Source organism: Harmonia axyridis, chromosome 1 (assembly GCF_914767665.1).
Source record: "Harmonia axyridis chromosome 1, icHarAxyr1.1, whole genome shotgun sequence".
Taxonomy (NCBI): domain Eukaryota; kingdom Metazoa; phylum Arthropoda; class Insecta; order Coleoptera; family Coccinellidae; genus Harmonia; species Harmonia axyridis.
The window spans coordinates 20295006-20316559 of record NC_059501.1 but is presented as its reverse complement, the minus strand read 5'-3'; the positions used below and the strand labels follow the sequence as shown (position 1 = coordinate 20316559).

General features: G+C 37.5%; 1 protein-coding gene across 2 annotated transcripts in view; it reads left to right on the top strand.

The window, feature by feature from the left end:
- Positions 1-21554, top strand: part of LOC123684399 (dentin sialophosphoprotein) — a 37295-nt gene that overhangs the window by 1497 nt on the left and 14244 nt on the right. The window contains exons 1-2 of one of the 2 annotated variants that reach the window (XM_045623657.1): positions 4664-4813; positions 13628-13764. In XM_045623657.1, coding sequence (XP_045479613.1) covers positions 13642-13764 — 123 coding nt within the window. In that variant the 5' untranslated portion in view covers positions 4664-4813; positions 13628-13641. Of the gene's footprint in view, positions 1-4663; positions 4814-13627; positions 13765-21554 lie in introns of those variants that run through there. The other variant, XM_045623649.1, reaches the window with a different exon arrangement.

The following is a 21554-nucleotide window of genomic DNA, read 5'->3' as shown; positions in this document are numbered from 1 at the left end:
GTTGATCATACAATAAGAACCATAGATAATTCATGAAGAATATTGAAAAAAAACCCAATATTTTCGTGATTTTTTACATTACCCAATATTTTCGTGGCTATGGAACCCATAGAGTTGAGATTTTGGGTGTTCATATCAAAAATAGTTTCAAGCTACGAGGCAATATACCACAGAATAGTATAAAGGTACATGTGGTCTCAAAGTGTGCAATTGGTATAAATAAACGAGCGATATAAAGTACCTGACCGTCTGTGCTTTTCTTATATTTTTTTTCCAGAACTGAATGGATTGAACATCAAAGAAAGTGTGTGTATCCTTCTACGGTTCATTCAGTAGTTGTGTACGTTTCCTAAATACTCATATCTTAATTCTAGAAATCTAATAATTATTGATTCTGTGTTACACTTCGAAAGGAATGCAGGAACTCGCGATCATTGTGATAACAAAACCTGACTTTTCTCAACTAGTTGCCCAAGTTTTGAATTTTAAAGATAAAGTTGAAATAACAGAAGAATTTTGTTTTTTCAGTTTTTTTCAGACTTTGTCGCTTCTCTGGTCTAGATGTTGAATATTTATCTTTCAAGACAGAATATCTCGAGTAGCATGAAATAAGGTAGGTATTTATATAACTATCATGCCACGAGGATTAATCCCGAATCCGGGGTTGTTTTGAAATTTGAATTTAACGGTAACCTTCGAAAATTACTAGACATTTGAAAATTGTTGATTGCTTTATTAGAACCATAAAGAATTCAAGCAGAATAACTAGAAGAGAAACCTAAATTTCAGTGACAATAGATCCGACTGTTAGTTGAAAATTGGCGTGTAAATATAAAAACAACTTCAAACCTCTTGTAGAATTATCCCGAAAAAATATCCAATGTTTACATAATAACGGAACCGATAAGGTTGAAATTTGATTTGAATATATAATATAATCAGTCAAATCATAATAAATCTCATACACCTTTTTTCTTTAAATGGAGGGAAATCCACCTCATGGACACCCAACAAATCTCGACAAGTGTAAAACACCTGTTGGGTAGTGTGAGGATCTCCTGAAGGGCATACTCACTAAAAACCTTCATTTCACCTACCCCAAACCCGTAGAGAAAAGTTTCAACCTTCCTCTTACGCGTTCAGCCTCAGTGCGGCCGGCTCACCAAGGTTTTGGTATTCTACGGCGGAATATCCTTCTTGTTTCACGCTGTCCTGCCCTAGTGGAGTATGGGATAGGACAAGAACAATTCATTGAAGGTGGTAGAGTCATCTAGTAGGAAGCCTGAAAATGTGAGGCATCTACCCACCTATAACCTTCCTCGTTCCATGGTTTCCCCCATAGCTCTGATTACAGAGCTCAAGCCTGAGGTAGTTCCCTGTAGGGACTTGGTCGGTGAGCCTCCTCCCTTAGAACTTATCACCATGAGGAGACGCCTCTTGACCCTTTGCGAACTTGCGCAACTAACGCAAGCCCTAAGTCCTAAGCTCTTAGCTTATGCAGGGAAGTTATGAGGATGGGGTTTTTTTGAAGGGAGTTCAGTAGTTTTGACCGTGAGAGTCATAATTACCTCTCGTATAGTGTGCCGAGAATTACACACTAGGTCCTAAACTGGTGCCCGCGGAAACATAAGTAGTAAGAAATACTGAGAATTTCATGTTTGCGCACGTTCGAAGAGCACCCTTCATCTGGAATGATGGGATTTCATGAGAGACTCTCAAGCCCAAACTGAACACCCTACCAAATTACTTTAAAATCTGCTATACTGCTGATATGCGAACACACCAGACACAACATTTAGATCGACAAGTTTTTCAGGTTGGTCTGAAATGCATTTTGCGAGTGGAAAATTCTAAATCGATGGCCAAAAATTCCATTTACAGCCAGACTGAATACCCATACCAAATTTCATCAACATCTGATAAGAATTGTGAAGTTAAGACTAACTTCAGAATACACTTACCTTTGTAATATCAAAATAATCAGAACTGCTAATGTTATCTTGACTAGCTGCCTCTGAAAAAGTAGCCATCCAATTAGCAAAATCTTCAAGATTTATCCCACAATTGCCTGTTCTCTTATGAATTATAGGTTTACCCCTACATCAGGTACTCAATAAATCTCTTTATAATTGTGCATTTTGAAAATCACCAACATTATTGGAAAATTTAATTACAGTCACAATATTAGTTATTTGAGTAGGAAGGTCTTTTAATTTTTCAAATTTAGTATATTACATTGGTTGAATTACTCTACTTTTCGACGGGAGCATCTCTATAATAATTTGGTGAGGCCTTTTCCATCCAACTTTGAAGGTGCGCTCTCTCTCTAAGGATAGTGAAATTTCATCCCGAGATCACTGATGGAATCATCAGTTTCACACTCAATGATCTCTACCAAATATACCTTCCATCTCATCTCCCTAGTGGAGTACAGTGTTGCCGAAAGTATAAACTCAAGATCAGTATAAATGACTGCGCAAAATCGGTGTATTTGGGGGGAAATCGGTGTAAGGAAGATTTTACCAAGAATATCAATTTATTAAAATAAAATATAAACAAAAAAACATTTAATTAACTGATAATACATTTTCTTGTAACCAAAAATAACATTAAGTGAAAAAATTAATAAAATATAATATTTTCATTAAAAAATAAAAACATATAAATTTTCCCCACAATTGGGTATTCATGAGGTTGTCGACCCATACCAATATGATTTTGACATAGTTGAGGTCATTTCTTGACCAATGTCAAAATCAAAACAGTTAGGTACTGTTGTTTTTATCAATCTTTTTGCGTGCAACAAACCGGTAATTGTTTCGGTTGACAGTCTGTTGCGTTGAGTCGTTTTCATATGGATTCATCAGGCACTCCCTTTTCAAAAAACAATCAAAAATCTTCCACTACAAAAGTACAATAAAATTTTGGTATTTACCCAAGCATCAAGCTGTGATGTTAACTGATTTTTCTAAATAAAATATGCACTGAATGTTGACACTTTCTCCCACCTTTGCAAAAAAGGCTCAAATGTTTAAAACCAATGAAAATAACACGAAAATCTAGACCAATCGCATAAGGACAAATTATTGGAAAAGCCAAAAAAATTTTGCGTTTCCTTTATTCTATATTCCTATCATAAACCTATTGAGTAATTCTATGTAATTACCTGCCGACAAATGTTGTCGATACCTTTAAGTTAATCCTATAGAGTAATAAACATGTATAAGCCGGAAAGCCCAAAATTTCGAAAGCGCCCGTGGTCTGTAACTTTCCGGTAATGAAGGCCCATGACCCTTTTGAATCTTATCTTTATGTATCTAAACCGAGCAAGATGTGCTCATCTAATCTCTTGTCTATGCATCTAATTATAAAAAATATTTAATTTTTCGGTAAAAGATTCAATTTCGACATAATATCTATGAAATTGAAAAAACGGTATACATTTATCCCCTTTCGGTACATCGGGAGATCAGTTTCCAAATCGGTATAAATACCGATAAATCGGTGTTTTCGGCATTACTGGTGGAGTATGTCGATTCTCTCGTTCTGGGGTGGGTTTATATACCCAGAGTTGCCGTTTTAGAGAGTGATGCGCAGCCCACGACGCTATCTTTCAGGCAAGCCTAGAATCACTACACACTCCCCTGTCATCACCGACGAAGCCCCAGAGGAGGAGATACGAAAGTTAATTCGAAGAGAAAGGCTGGTTTTAGAGTCACGCTGACCGTCGGCGCTGACAGGCCATTATGTATGATTACTTATGAAGCGTTTAAGAATAACGTCGACCGCTCAGCGCTGATCACCGTTAGCGCTGAGGCATCGAGCGCGTACGCGCAACGCGTCGGCGCCGACGCGCTACCGAGCGTTAGGCTGGTTTTAGAGTCACGCTGACCGTCGGCGCTGACAGGCAAATATATATGATTACTTATGAAGTGTTTTAGAATAACGCCGACGGCTCAGCGCTGAGGCATTGAGCGCGTACGCGCAACGCGTCGGCGCCGCTGACCACGCCGCGCCGACGCGCTACCTAGCTCAGTTATCATTACTGTGTTTACGTAAAACGCACGCGCTGACGGGGACAGTCAACGAAACAATGAATCGCGATATTGATACCGGTCGTGTGATTGAAGTTGTGGTTGGGCATGACTGTACCTCACGACGTTCAGCGTGACTCTGAAACGAGTTGCTGGTTGCTACGCGCTGAGAGCTACGCGCGTAGGCTTCAGCGCTGACTGTCAGCGTGACTCTAAAACCAGCCAGAGACCGTAAGGGAGTTGTGAAGGCGGAAAAGCAAAGCTTAGCGTATTATCGGCGCTATCACTGCGAAGCCGTAAAATGTTGGCTGAATTATTATTTGACCGTCGAATAAAAACTAGCCGATCAAGAGGATTTCCATCAGTTTAAATAAGATCTTTTTTTATAAACTCACGCTTCTCTGGCTTTACGTACTTCAACTAGTGAAGGACATCATTTATGGTCTAACTCAAGATCTTCACAGTTGGATCACACTGATGTGGCAATGTGTTCATGTGCGTTTTTCTGTGAGTGGAAAATTTGAAATCGAACATTCGGAAGCAAAATTGATTACTGTTTCCAAAGATCCTCAGTTACGGAGCAGCCCCACTACATGCGCCCCGACGCCGACAGATACAAACAGCGTCTACGAACGTCGAGCATGACACGGCGCTAGTGGTGTCCTGACCTCCCTTTCGAAGCACACCTGAAGTGTGGACCTGTTGGTGGGTCTTCAACTTATAACATGAGTCCGTAACAGCTTTCTTCTGGAAAACTACGTATTCTAGCATCGCGTAAGGTAATGCCATGCTTGATTTTCTCCACATCTCGGTTTTATTTGGGACAACACAAAAGAGAGTGACATTCTGCGAGATAACTCTTGAAGAGATGTATGTTTGGGAGGAATGTCTCTTAGTTTCGTAAACACGCATGTTAGTTAAGTATCATCTTAGATCTTAATTTCTGAAGAATATTTTTGTTCTAATTGAATAAGTTTCATTCATTTTAACAGTTAACAAACGGAAGGATATCAACTAATGGTTGTTTCAGAATATCCGGATGAATTTAATTGGCCTTGAAATTGAAACTTTATTATTGTCAAGGTTAATTAGATCATCTTTCAAGTTCATAAGGTTAAACGTGAGGTAATTCTGAGCTGAACCTGGCCGATTTTGTGTGAAAATTACTAAACAGTATTTTTTATTATTATTTCTTATGGAGGGAATAAAATGCAAAATCCCATTAGAAAAATTCTACGATATGAATTGCATAAATTTATTCATTTAATATTTATTAGTAAAAGTTGAGAGAGATGTGATATTCTTGATTTACAAAGATGCTAAGAGTAAATGCCCATACTCGGAATCATGCCTTATTCGTCATTTATTTTATTAAACGTTTGAAATCGTTAGTCTAAAATTTTTATCCGAGTCAGCTGAAATTTGTAAATCCAATTATAAGGGATATGATATTGTTATAATTCAGATGGTACTCGATATATTTAAATCTATAAATGTCCTCAAAACCATATGAATGTGAGTGGAAACATGTTCAAAAAAACTTTTGTCGTAAAATTTCGAAATCTTGAAATGAGATGAAAGAAGGTAAATACAATAAGAAGAGAATTTTTGTGAGGTGTTGAACCATGAAAGGATGATTTGGCAATTTTTTAAATTGTAAATTTCATTGATGAAATCGATTCAATCTGAAATAGATACATTTGAATGCAGAATGTGCTTCTTCTTTATTCAAGCCGATAGATAATGGTCATCATTGAGACGTTTGACAGTTGCTACCCCTTGCCAATCACCCCTAAACTATTAATAAATTGAAAACAATTAAATATTTCTTTCACATATAATTATACTTTTTTTTGTATTTTATAATATTTAAATAACATTTTTCACTTTATATAATATGTCTATGAACGTGAAAAAATATTTTTTTAATCTTAAAAGATCGCAATCGACTAAGCTCTCGGGCTTGCACTTACATCGGACCTTCATAGTGTCTGTAAAAACCATTGAAACTATTGAGGTGAAATTTTCTTGATAGGTCCTCAAGTAACATACACTGTGTCCGTAAAGTATGGAACAAATTCATTTTTAGCTAAACAGACCATTTTAAGAAATAATCCTGAAACACGTCGTTTTTTTATTTTAATTTACCGTATTTTAAAATAATAATCTAATATACAGGGTGAATTACTTTCGAGTAATGAAGTTATCGTCATTTTTTTTTCAAATGGAACACCCCCATTTTGTCTCAATTTTCCGATTACTCTAGCTGAGCTGATTCCAAAAATGTATCACACGTTGATTCCAATTGGTACATCAGGGTGGACAAAAATACAATAGTTTTGTGTGTGCTCATGAAGTAACGCGTAACATTCTTTATTATTTGAATTAACAATATTATTTTAAACACATTTACTACCTGTTATCTGCCAAAGTAACTATAACCCAAACTCTATAGTCGCTGGTCGTTTTGGGCCCTGTAGGGGGCATGCACAGAAAAACTTTCTGCTTTTATAAAATAACGAAGTTCTGGCCATCGTGGGCTCTTGGGCTATAATGTGAAGGTATCGTGCCAAGTTGTTGCTTGAGTTCACACGTGCCGGCAATCATTTTCCTTATAACTATATTCCAAGTAGAGTGAGGATTAGCAGGTATGTGATCAATTCATAAGTTGTTTTCACGTCCCTCCTTTTCAAAATTTCACAAAAACGTCTAGGCTTTGTTGTGTGATGCGTTGTTAATTGAAATACGATTAACCTAATGAAATTATAACAGATTTGTTTCAGTTCCCTATACAGTGGAAATTTAAAGGAAAAATGTGTGTCCGTTTCACCTCGTGGAAACTAGGTACATAGATACAATCTCGGAATACAGTTTTCTGAGCCATTCATTCTCATGAGGAGGAAATCAACAAATATGAAATATTCACATTACGTTTTGGCTCAACATTAAAAACCTCTTAGTATTCTCGTGCTTGCAGAAAAGTGTTATTACATTGATTTTTCCGAATTTTTGAAAATTATTTCTGGTTCAATAGGGAATATCCTGAGTGATTTTCAAAGATTGTTGACCAATGTTCAAGCATCTTAAGATGTTGAAATTTCCAAATATTCACTAAGTTGAAAGCATTAGAACTTTATAAAATAGGTATTTGATAAAATAAACCTACTACTCGACTTGTATGAAAATGTCAGTGGCGTTCGAGGTAGGATAAGTGTATTATGTGATATCATAGTTCACATCGCCTAACTCATTTTTTTTTTTAGGACATTGCGTCTGGCCTACGCGTGTCTAGGGTTCATTACGTGAATTAGGCTCGTCATTCACGTCATTTTACGTGAACTTTAGGCAGTTAGCAGTAGATTTAAATCATCATTTATTTATCGTTTTTAATTCAGATATTTTATATTATATTTTGACATAATAATCCATTCCGTTAGTTCAACTGAACCAGAAATTCAACCAACCGTCTGTGGGCCGGGATTCTATAGAATAACTTCTTCAAGTGAAGCACTAGGCCGTGATGATTTTGAAAAAAAATCAGATTGTTGCAAAATGCAGTCGCAGGCCAACTACTGTCTTGAAATAACTAAGGAAAATCGCGAGATTATATGCTAGACATTTTCATAATGGAATTAAAATTAATGTGAGGGGCTTACTGGCTGTGACAAAAAAGTCATTATTATTTTATTATAAAATATGATGAGATATTCATCAGATTTGAAAAATCAGAGGAAACCCTTATTCTCAAGATCAAAAATATAATAATCAAACTACTCGTTAATGTTAAGGATATTGATGTTTTGAAACTGTCTGGGTCATTATGAAGGAAATTTTTTTCAAGTTTAATGATTTTATGTCCATGTGTCAGAAATGAATATTTTATGGATTTTCTATTCAGTCTATATTTCAATTTTAAGAACAGTCCCACGCAGCTGAGAATCGAATTTTCATTATGCCAAGACAAGTTTTATTCGATGAAGATGTTAACACAGCCCTTGGGATGCTTCAGGATGGACGAACACGAGTGCAAGTGGCCAATTTAATCAATATTAGCCAAAGTGAGATATCACGTTTACTGGCACGGTAATTTGCAACTCGTTTATCAAATACCCTGAAGTGGTAGACCACGTGCTACAACGCCGATAGAATAGTTTTTAAACACTTTGTTGAGAAGATAGCCTCTCACCACTTGCAGAATGGCAATTCAACATCTTCGAGCTACTTCAATTTCCTTAATCACAGTCTGAAGACGTTTCCAAGAAGTCAAGGGGGTTGTCAACAAGAGTTACATTCATTCGCAAACACGTCAAATATTAGACTTGGTAATGAAGCGGGTCCAGTAGAAGTCCATCCTTTTTGAGGATGTACAATTATAGTTTGGGGCGGAGTTTGTTTTGATGATAAAACTTACTAATTAGTACTTCCAAAAACCAATACATCTCACTTATAAGCTTATAGAATTAACAAAGGAGTAGTTCAATACTTTGTCGCAGCTATCAGTCAAAATTCTATTTTCTGGAGAATAATGCACTTACACAGATCCGGTAACTGATAGAGAAATCCAGGGTATTCGACATCTAGTATCACCTCCAAGATCCCCTGACCTGAATTCAATCAATCACATTTGGAACCAATTCCGAAAAAATAGTGATGCCAAAAACCACAGTCCGAAACACTTCAACAGCTCGGATATCTTTTACCACAACTATTGCAACAAATTGAGCAGGATTCTCTCAGTAACTTAGTGAATGGCATGCAGGGAAGATGCCAGGCAGTTATTGATGCAATTGGTGTTTATACTTAGTATTGATGGAGAACACAAGTCTAAATTTTCGGAATCTTTGGGGTATTGAAATTAGGATTTTTCAGCTCTCGAGCAAAAAATTTGTTTTTGGAAGCAGAGGCCTGTTTACGGTTATTCCTATGTTGCGTTGAAGCTTGAAACTTCTAAAAATGCTCGATCTACCTATTCTTCAGTTCATTCTCTTATTCGTTAGGGAATCGTAGAATGAGATACGCCGAATTTCTTCGCAATATTCGATTCACCAGCTTCTAGAATCTAGACGATGCGCCTTTTTCCTCTATGGTACAACTTTTTCGCTTCGCGGAGTACATTCATTGGATGTGGTGACTGCTTCTATCATGAGCTAAATGTAAACACCGACTGATTTGAATGCGCTAATAAACCTTATTGGTTAGAGCTGGGTTCGAGATGGTGGCGAAAATAAAACTACGACAAGTCGTTATCACCGGACGATTTATTAATTTTATCATCAAAATAGGGCGCTATAAGCGGTTGGTCGCTAAAGCCGAAGTTGTAATAACCGGATGTGATTGTATAGACAATGAATCAGCCATCTCGTCTCTAAAAGCTGTTGGCCGTTATACACGTAGGTGTAATATTCAGATTCTACTGTATACATATACATATTGTTACGTTTTTCGGTTAATTAAATCGGTACTTTTCACTAAACTAATTTATTTCAGATACATACAACTATTAACAGATACTACTACATCAATTTATTTCCACTACTACATTAATTTATTTCCACAACTTATATCTACTTGAGTGGTCGGCACTGACTGCGGTTTACTTCGACACTGCCCTCCTCTGCGGCTTCCATTGGATATATACCTCTGGCGGCTGGCATCTCTCTCCAGAAGGGACTTGATCTTTCTATCGAGCTCTCGGTACGTCCTGTACCTTCTAGAAAGAGGCAGTGGCGTAGGGCTTGCGAATTCGTTACAATACATATTTTGAAAGGGAATTGAGCTTTTCTTGAGAGAAAATACAAATCATTTCAATATCCTTAACTTTTGATGACCAGTATCTTCGTCAAATCCAAATGATACCGAATATTTCAGCAGATCGAACAAAAGAATCTTCCCGTGACGAACTCCATCACGTTCTTCACGGAAGATTCACGCAACACGCTAATGAGCCGGATGAGTGAAATGTAAAAGCCGCATTATCCTATCGATCTCCTACGAAATGTCACGCAGATCCACGTAGAGAGAGAAATCCATTACCATTGCTAATTTCGAGGCGGGCGTCCAACTTCAAAATTTCCAATTTCCGTAGTATGCTGACGCGTACGGACACTTCTGATCTTTGCGAATTGCCGTTCGGCAACCGGATTGCCGCCGATGATATTCCCCAGGAATTTAATTTGCGCGGCAATTTCCCCCCGACCAGTAACGTATTTTGGGGCTGTGCTCTCGGTAATTATAAACCGATTAGTTTCAGAACTGAGCCGTCATTTTTCGTGATGATTTATTGTATTTATGGCATGTTTTTTTGGGGGTTTTGAATGTTTCAGATTTCATGCGAGAGTTCATTGTTTCCGACTAATTGCCTTTTTGTTTTTTGGTAAATTCATGAACAGGCATTCATGTGATCGTATTCATTTATCTTACAGTAGCAGCGAGAAAAGCTGGCCGTTACATTTATCTATTAAGAGGGAACACCACCACATGACATTCTCGTAATCTGTCAATATTTTCCCAGTTGGGGATGAACAATTTCAATGTGTAGTGTTGCCAGAAAGATTGAATGATCAGTAGAAATTAGGAATATTATAATAATAATTCCAACCTTTGTCGAAAGGAAGTGCTTTATAATTTTTCGAAATGATTTATTGTATTCATGGCATCGGCCTGTTTTTTGGTGGGGATTTGAATGTTTCAGATTTCATGCGAGAGTTCATTGTTTCCGACTAATTCCCTTTTTGTTTTTTGGTGTATCCGATGAACATGCATTCATGTGATAGCTTTCATTTATCTTGCGATATCAGCGAGAAAGGCTGACCGTTACGTTGGCCTATTGAGAGGGAACACCACCACGTGACATTCTCGTAATCTGTCAATATTTTCCCAGATGGGGAGGGACACAAATAATATGTTGTGTTGCCAGAAAGATTGAATGATCAGTAGAATTTAGGAGTATTATAATAATTCCAATTTTGTCGAAAGGAAGTGCTTTTCGTGATGATTTATTGTATTCATGGCTTGTTTTTTGGTGGTTTTGAATGTTTCTGATTTCATGCGAGAGTTCATTGTTTCCAACTAATTGCCTTTTTGTTTTTTGGTAAATTCATAAACAGGCATTCATGTAATAGTTTTTATTTATCTTACATAATAACAGCTGATCGTTACGTTTGCCTATCAGGAGGGAACACCACCACGTGACATTCTCGTAATCTGTCAATATTTTACGAGAGGAGGGACAAAAATAATGTGTGGCGTTGACAGGAAAATTGAATGATCAGTAGAATTTAGGAATATAATACAATAATTTCAACTTTCGTCGTCGAAAGTGAGTTTTTGGTTTGATACCCTATTTACTGATGAACTTGACAGGGTTGAAGGTCAGGTTGTTGGAACAAAAACCCCCTCTCAGACCATTGCCGACATGTTTCGATTTTATTCTAAAATCTTCTTCAGGGCTAGTCTATTTCGCGGTTTTTTTGCCAGAACCATGAAATATATGAAATAAATAATACTTCTGGACACCATCAAATAATAAAATCGAAACATGTCGGCAATGGTCTGAGAGGTGGTTTTTGTTCCAACAAACTGACCTTCAACCTTGTCAAGTAAATATTTCGTCGAAAAGAAGTACTTTACAAATCTCTTTTTGAATGTTGACAAAATTAGATTTTTCCCTGTTTTGTGACGAATATTTTCGAAATACATCAGACCTTTGTAAGAATACCAAATCATCAGTTCTTTTGCGAAAAACGAAAATTTTTTTTTCGAAATACGAGGCTTTATTATAAAAAACTACATTTATGATTCAAAGTATTGTCCATCGTTGGCCACTACTTATCCCCATCTTTCGATCAGCGTGCGAATCCCGAGTTGAATAAACTGGTCACCTTTTGAAGCGATCCAAGGATCGATCCAATTTTTTTAGTTCTTCATAAGACCGAAAGTGCTGGTAAGCCAGCATGTGCCAATGATAGAAACAAATGATAGTCCGAGGAAGCAACGTCTGGAGAATACAGCGGGTGGGGTAGGACTTTCCATTCCAACGTTTCCAAGTATGTCTGGACCACTTTCGCAACATGGGGTCGAGGATTGTCATGTGGAAAAATTACTTTATCATGTTTCTCGTTGTATTGTGGCCATTTGTCTTTTAATGCTCGGCTCAAACGCATTGATTGCGTTCGATAACGATCACCTGTGATTGTTTCAGTCGGTTTTTACAACTCATAATACATTACGCCGAGCTGGTTGAACCAAATAATAAGCATGACTCTGGAACCGTGAATATCCGGTTCGGCCGTCGTCGTGGCAGCATGGCCGGGATATCCCCATGATTTTCTGCACTTGGGATTATCGAAATGAACCATTTTCTGTCTCCAGACACAATGCGATGCAGAAATCCCTTCCGTCTTTGCCTTGCAAGCAGCTCTGTTCACAAGCAAACCAACGCCATTCAACTTCTTTCGGCTTAAACTCACACGGCACCCAATTTCCTTGTTTCTGAATCATTCACATGACTTTCAGGAGTTTTTAAAAGGTTTGTTGCGTCACTCCCATTGATTTTTCCAATTCTTGTTGCGTTTGACACGAGCCTTGATCAAGTTATGCCTCTAATTCTTCGAAAACCTTCTCTCTTTCACCGCCGTCATGCTGGTCTTCGACGTCAAAATCACAGTTCTTGAAGCGTTGAAACCACTTTCGGCACGTTCTTTCACTAATAGCGGCCTCACTTAAGGTATTTGAGAGCATTCGATGAACCTCCGCAGCAGATTTCTTCATACTGAAGCAGAAAACTAAAACCTCCCGCAAATGATGAGAATTCGGCTCGTGAGATGACATGTTCAATTAAGATTAACAATATCTTCTAAATTTTCACAAAGAAAATTTCAATTAACGCAAGTGGTTCATTGGTTGTTACTAGTAGAGTAATTAATGCGATTTTTCTGACCTGAACAATATATATGAATAAATTATTAGCAAATATCAAATACAGGCTATTATAAACGAGCAAATCTTCGTTAAAATAAGTATTGAAGATAAACTAGATGATCAGGAAAATCATAATCGAAATTGGATTGATATCTCAACGAAGCTTGATAGAAAAAACCGCCATTCTCAGATTAACAAGATAATACATCTGATATCAAATAACAAATAAGGTCAATATTTCAACTGACGGAATTGTCATGAACTAACAAAGCTATGACGTGACAAGTTCGGTAAAATGTGGTATTTTCACCCACTCCATTTGAGAGAAGGATAAAATTATGAAAAATTGCCGTACCGATTTTTTTGCCGATCATCCCAAATGATTTTTATAGATAATAATAAAACCAACGCGTTCTCATACTGAGCAATGCCAGCTGGCATCGAACACGGCGTTTCTGAACAGTAAGCGTATGTCTAAGGGCAGTATTGAAGGATGACTCTCCAAATTTGGCGCAAATGTTATTTCTATTCATCTTTATTTCCTCTACATAGAAATGAACACACGAAAGATTCACCTAAAGATTATTCTCAATAATTCTCTTCGAGGAAGTGAACTAAAATTTGACGATTATAATGTTTAAATATTAGTATTTTTGATTTGTTTTTCATTTCAGATTAAATAAATACTATGACGACTGAAGATAATGGAAACATTGGCTTACTGAAACCGACCCTAAGTAGTACAGAAGATCTAAGCGAGTACACAGATGCAGATGAGAGTATGTCAGCACCAACGGAGTTCCTTGCAGAGGTGAGTGGTTCTTATAATACTGTCTCAGAAATTGAAGTTTTGGGCACGAATGCACCTTGCAAGAGGTACTGTACACATTATCTGTTGCCAAGACAATATGGTATTCTTTATTAGTGATAGCCTAATGGCTTAACGAAGTCTCCAATATTTAGAACCAAACATATGAAAATTTGGATATTAAGATTGAGATTTAATCAAGGAGGTTCCGTTTCACTGCCACTTAATGGTTCATTGTTCCCCCATCAGAGCTTTTCTCGCCACAACGTGATCTAAAGCTCGCCTTCTAAAACCAGAGTTCCAATGAACTCCAGTATCTGAGATGGCTTCAAGGAGACTAATTCCTCACTTCTACAAGTTTCTTGTCCAAATCAGGCTAGTGATGGCAAGGCATTTCGTCACCAGGTGATCCGAAGTTTCTTCTTCCTTCCCATAGAATCTGCAGTAGTCATTTTCTGCTAGACCCATTCTCATGAGGTGTTTCCTAAGGGCGACAATGCCCTGTGAGGAATCTAGTGAGGATACTCTCAAAAGTATATTCTTGATCAAATCCAGATACTTATTGGATCTCGCAGTGTCGAAGATTCAAAGAAACTTTTTGGGATGATCCAAACCAGGAAGAATCCGCCAGAGTGTTTCTCTTTCGGTTTTTTCCTTCTCCTGAAACTCTTTCTGTAGGTACCATTGCCTATGCCAAAAAAGGTTCCGGGCCGATAAAAGGAGTTTGGGCTTCTTTTCTGGCAAGTGTCTTGGTCTCTTTATTCCCTATAATTCCCGAGTGGCCGGGAACCCAGATCAAAAAGACCCTGTTATTCTTACCAATTCCATTGAGTTTTTTTCGGCACTCCAATATCATCTTAGAATCGATGATATGTGAGCTTAGAGCTCTGATTGCAGCCTGACTATAAGAATGTATCGCTATATCACATTTGGGATCGTTTCTTGCTCAGTTAAGTTCTACGAATCTTTCTATTGTAAGTATCTCATTCCTGAAAGACACTTAGACAATGGCCTAACGATATTGAGCATTTGGTGCTAGTCCCGAATAATCCAGTGCCAGTCCCCGTTGTGGTTTTGGAACCACCCGTGTACCATTTGAAGGTAATTTTTTTGAGAACTGGGATTGTGGACTCCATTTCCCAATCTTCTTTTCTACTTAGTATCGTAATGAGGGTTTTCTCGATGCAAATTTTCATTATCATCAGCGAACCTTCCCTTGGATGATAATGAAAATTTGCATCGAGAAAACCTTCATTACGATACTAAGTAGAAAAGAAGATTGGGAAAGGGATGTATGTAATTAGTAAGGGAGGACCAGACTCTGTGATTTCTAATTCCCTTATTGTCGGTACCTTCCCTAGATAGTGTTAGAGTGGCCTCATAGGCCACTCTAACTGTCCACACTGGCCTGCCTTTTGAAGTGGATACCGCGATCCGCTAAATACCGGGGTTTATTTTGAAGTATTGTTACGCAATAAATTCACTGGTCCCGAAGGAATTTCTGTAAATTTGGACAACCCTTGTATAATCGAAATATTCTGGCTTCCTCCAAGTGACTTTGGATATACTATACTATAATTTATACAATGGTAAGCTTTTTCCAATCGGTATTCAATGAAACTGATATAGCAGAATTAGAACGTCACTTTTCACTTTATTAGGTGGAAATAAATTAATTCAAATGAAGAAAAAAATCATAGAATCGAGCAGAAAACACTATAAACCATGAACGTTAAGAAAAACTGTTCTGAAAAAATTTGTCTTCGATCGTTAAATTATGCGTACTGTAATATTTAAATTTTGTGCCAAGGATAGTCTGAAACGATTCGACTTAGAACTGATTCGACTTATCACTCGGCCGTCCGGCCTTAAAAACGATAACTCTTGAACTTTGATAGACTCATACTTTTTCAGGGAATTGGGGTGTAGATCTCGGTGTATATGTAAAATAGCAACTCCAAGCTTCAAGAACAACATTTGAATCGATTATTTAGCTGCGCAACTCAATATCTCATCGATATATCTTCTTGTTTGAAATGTTAAACTTCCCGAATGTTTTTTATTCCCCAACAGAAGAGGCTATGCACTTATTGATTCTGAATATTTGATTTCAGTTTTACAACCCAGCTCTCTTGCTGTATCCCTTTATGGAACCGTATAAAAACCATTTTATTGTGCCTGTGAAAGCACAGTTCATTCTCATTTCCAATTCGCTTATTTTTTATGAGGGAAAACAAAAAGATTATGCGTTTTATTGTAAGGATTGGCATACATTTTTTTGTCAATTTTATAACGAACTAAACTATCAGTTTACCTCACCTTTTTTATCACCTACTAAATGTATAGTTTTATTTTCGTTGAACATTGTTCATTTCGTATTTCGGGAAATTGATTAGATCATCATTATTATACAATGTTTTACAAGAAACTTATGCAGAAATACTGTATTGAGATGATTAAGGAAAGTGGGTTCTGTTGAGTGTTCTCCAAGGATAGGTACCGAATGTTAAACCTCATACCGCAAGAATGATACAAGAAAACATTTCTGAGTTTAGTTGGGAAACTTTACATCTCTTAATGAACTTTCCTGACATTTCACAGAGTAATTTAGATCTCGTTTCTGTCTCTCGGATATGGAAAAAACGGTTCAAAAGTCTTACCTCCTTTGACTGTTTTTTTTTCAATTATAACTGTTGTAATGAGTCAGGACAATAAACCGTGACAAGTTTAAGATGCATTGCCTTCCTAGGAATCATTAGAGAATTCTCAGAGAAAAATGTTTTCATTCTACCTGTTAATGAAGCCATCGATGTGAAAAACGGAAATAATGAGCCAGTGTTAAATTTGCTTGTTTTTGAGCGCTTGTCTCAAACAGATGTTTAGTACAAATTATTGCTCACGAAATGGATCTGGCAATACTGATTACCACTTTTTGAAAATTATGATGAGAACAATATACAGGGTGTTTCCAAATTAGAAGTGGACCTTGGAGGGGGTATTAGTATCACCCATTTGCTGTAGTTTGAGCCATACCTATTTTTTGATAACCGAAAATCGAAATAATTCCGGTGCATTTCTATACGATACATAATATCTCTATTCGATTTGAAGTCACATAATATGGCTGGATGTCTGTCCGGCCGTACACACGTATAATCTTCCAAAGGAAAGACTAAGAAACTTGAAAACAGCATTTGGTGCTTGGCTCTGTAGGCTATTATGAGGTCTCCCCTCAAGCGTCGCTTAGCAAAGAGGTAGTTTGATTTCAATAAGGACAGGAGATCAGAAACATGAAGAAATAATAGTGGTTCCAGGACGGATCCTTGCGAGACACCACTATGGACAGATCTTGGGGTAGATAATATTAATCGTTGATGTGAACCTCTGTCACTGAGAAAAGATCCTATGGAGCAAATTATCTTTGACTCCAAAATACTGAATTTTATGAGCGAGTCGGCGAAGAGGCACTTTGTTAAAGGCCTTGTAGAAATCAAGGTAAACCCTTGGAATCACCTAAATCCATAGAGCGACGGATCTCCTTGTTGAAAATCAATGCCGACAGAGTGGTATAACATTATTTCTGTCCAAGATTTTATCAGATACCTTACAAGAAATAAAACTAATCTGACTGTAATTATTCGCCGAAAGATTATCACCTTCCCAAAAAACTGATGTAACAGAACTTTTTTTCATGCTATAGGACATAGCAACCCCTCCAGATAATGCTCAATGGTAGGGAAAGTGAGGACGAACATGCTTTCAAAGTTATTGATGTGAGTTCATCTGAGTCTGGTGCGGAGTTATTGTCTAGATTGCTAGCTTTTCTTTGACGGATTCTATGGAAAAAAAATACCTGGTCAAGATGGGGACAATGTTGAGGCATTGTTATAGCTAGCATTGTTGTAGTTCTCTTTTGGTAACGTTATTCATTTCAATTCAAATTATTATACCTATCTCAGTTTCTAGCAAACAATTCATTCTAATTACATTTGCCTTGACTTTTACCGTAATACCTACCCTGAATTACGAGTTTATTGTTCTATTTCCAGACACTAGGACTGGTTTAAACGGCGCGAAAACCATCAGCGTAAAGCCACGTTCCCGGTTTCCCAATATGGAAACAGAGATTATTTCGCTTTTCAGACGGGATCAAAGAGGTTGACCTGAATACTCGCTTCTCATTTTCGACCTTTGACAGGATTAGAACAAGCGTTCGCGACCTGGAAAGTTCAGCACTTTAAAACCCGAACGACTTACTGAAAAATCCCGTAATTTCCACTGTATTCATGGGAAAAATATGGCCTTTTGAGGAAACAATCTCTTTGTGGTCTATTAACGCAATGCGAACGCGCTGAAATTAACAAAACGACCGTTAGATTTACGATCTGCTATGTATCAATGGAAAGCGAACTGAACAGGGTAGATAATGAATGTTTGGGTATTCGTTAGGTGTGACCTAAGCTTAAAAGGGCCACTGACCATGCGATTTTATGGACATTCTGTAAGCCAGCTCCGCAATATTTTTTCCGAAAGTATGACAGACGTTTAGTCAGATTGATGTTGAATATCTGTCAGAAAAGTACTGTGAGAGTTTGTCATTCGGAAAAAACTGGAATTCTTTTCTGTTGTTGCCACAACTGTCGATTATAACTCCGCGGAGTTTGAGCGTTTTCTGTCATTTAATATGTTAATAGTGCTTCATTTTGTCAGATATATTATCAAGCTTTTAAGAGGGGTCTATACCGTTTAAGTCAGTTCAAAAATATATACGCTATAATTTGCGCTAGAGACTATCGATTTACATGAGGTTTTCACTATTATTCATTTCAAAGCAAAATATTGTTAAATATTGAGGAAAGCCCTCATTCATTCAATTTCTTTGGAATTATAGAGAATTAGATTAATTTTTCGATGAAGAATAAATATATGCATGATATAACTTTCCGAACAAATATCTCATTTTTCATTGACATAAAAATAATATAGAAAAAGTCTTGTCAAAGGCTGAAAATGGGGTTTTTATGAAATTGAATACGTAAGACCTAAAAACGTTTGAGATTGCTTCACCCATCCTGAAAAGTGACACCGAAAAAAATGAAAAAAACACTGCCGTGTCAGAAGCTTTCGAGAGCTCGTCATTCATGCGCTCTAGGAGGCCACATTACTGTTTAGTGAGATTTCCAATTGGAGCATTAATGGACGTCAGTGGGGTCCTCACTTATTTTTTGGAATTCTACCCGAATTTTCTATTAACATGAAATTTTGCGTGGAGTTGTAATTTTAAATATACACATAAAATTTCAACTTTAGCTCTGTTGTCAATGAAATAATAGGTTTTTTTTGGGTATTCTGCTTCAATCTGGTACCAATGATGCTATCCACTCGAAATTTTGCACACGTATGAAATTGTTGATGTACTCTTTGAATTTTTTTATGATTTTGACGATGTGATCGCCTTGAAATTCCCCATGGCGACTGAAATCATTTTTTGACTCCGTAGGTTATTGGTCACAGGCATATCGTAATTTTTTTCGATACTCTACTGGAATTTAGTATGCTTCTGATTAAGCGATGAGCGAAATTTTGTAAGGAGCTTGTAATGAAAACAAACATAGTCGATTTTGTGGTCACGGAAACATTGGTTAATTGCTAACGTAATTCTGGTTATATATATGGTCGCGCGTTATCTTGTTGGAAAAGTGGGTTCAAATCTCTTGGCAAAACCCTCGGATGTGATGCCAACTATATTCGATTTCGAAGTACCCTTTGAAACGGTCATTGATGACCGTCTCTGTGCAATGAGATTCGTAAATCAATTGAACAAAAAGTCCTTCATATGGTATACCGATCAAAATCAGAAGCACAGGTATTGAGGTATATGGGCCTAAACGAGGATATCAAGATCCCTGGGAAGTGAGCCCTCTATCTTGCAAACCGAGACATTAGCTGTCTGTAATAGTGCCCAAAAGAGTCTAAAAAGGAACCTCAAAGAGGCGCGTATTTACATCACTACGGACATCCAGACCACGCTGAGATCCCTGGAATCATATAGCCAGGGATCTCTATTGACATGGGAGTGCCGTAATACCATAAAACAACCAGAAGAAATAAAGTAAATGGATACCAGGGAATTGTGGTATTGAAGAAAACGAAAGAGACTATGAACTTGCAAAAAGCGCATCAAGGTCAACACTTGTTGGTCTTGAGCTCGTCTGTGGGCTAAGACAGCGGTCCAACAATGAGAATGGGACAATAGGAACACCCTCTGGAGGAATATGCCGGGCCTTGCTCAGCCAAAAAAATTTGTGATGCTTTCACCGACCTATACCAGAAAGCTCCTGAAGCTACCATGGGAGTGCTCATAGGACACTGTCGGTGCGAATACTTTTTGTACCGCTTGGGTAAGTAAGCAGATGAGATCTGCAGACTCTGTGGAAAGGAGGTAGAAACTGCTGAGCACAACGTGTGCATTCACTTTGGAAAATCAGTTCTGTATACTCAGGAAGTAATAGTTAAGGCTCCAAAGATGTCATCGGTTTTGTTAACCGTATCGACTACCTCCCTGAATTTGAATGAATAGGTAGGGTCAAGAAAAAAAGAAAGCAATACAGAGCCGCAATGACCCCGATTCAGTGAATAATAATAATAAAGATAAAAGTTATGTGGCACTATTAACGCCAAAGGACTATTTGAGTGACGTGGTACGTGAAATTCTCATAATCTTAATATCACGAGTTAGCTTGATGAAACTTGGTAAAGGCAATTAGGTTGGGTCAACAAATTAACGGTGTTTGTGCAGACGCCAACGCAAACTCTTCGACGTCAATAGCTTAGTTTCTTCAATTTTTTTATTTCCAAGAATACTACTGAGCACGAGTGAAATTATCAGAGAAAACGGCTGAAATGTTCATTCATATATTCGAGACGAGAAAGGAATGAACTTTCAAACACACCGCTTTTTATATGGAAAACTCAAATTTCAATATGAAATAAGAGAACTATTGTGGAGTTCCTTCCTAGTTTTCGACATGGCCCATTCTCTACGATAAACTGAGATAAGAAGTTCCTGAATTCCTCGTTGTTCTGTGAGATACGATACAACCGAATTCAAGTTCGTGTTGTTTTACTCAAAATGATATGCATTCTGCCGTAAATTTAATGTGTACTGCACTTCCTCCAGCTGCATACTTTGGCAAGACCCTCTAACCTGCATTGCGTGTTCATGGGGATGCCAATAGTAGGATTAATATTAAATTGTTGGGAATTACGAACTGAACTGTATGCCATTATTCACGTAAATACCATCTCGATGATTTGGATTACTTCATCGTTTCGAATTTGATCCAATCGATGCAGATATCCAGTCGAATTAAGGTTAATTAAAAGCGCGTATATTTAACCATATTGATTCGGTATTTTAGTAGATACTGGAAATTCTTGTTATGGGGTGAATTTTGTATCGAATCTTCTTTTAGTGATTTGACAATTGTGAACCGAAAGTTTCATTTTCTCCATGAGGAACTGACTTAAATAAGCGTACAACTTTGCTTCCGCTGTTTATTCAGAATTTTGGGGCTTTATTGTGAAAAACTGGTTATACTTTTATGACCCAAAGTATTGTCCATCGCTGGCCACTACTTTCTCACTGGTCATCTTTTGTAGCGATTCACGAATCGATCAAATTTCTTACTTCTTCATAAGACCGGAAGTGGTGGTCAACCAGGCCGGGTGCCATTGCTCGAAACAAGAGATACTCTAATGGAGCGGAGTCTGCAGAATACGGCGAGTGGGGT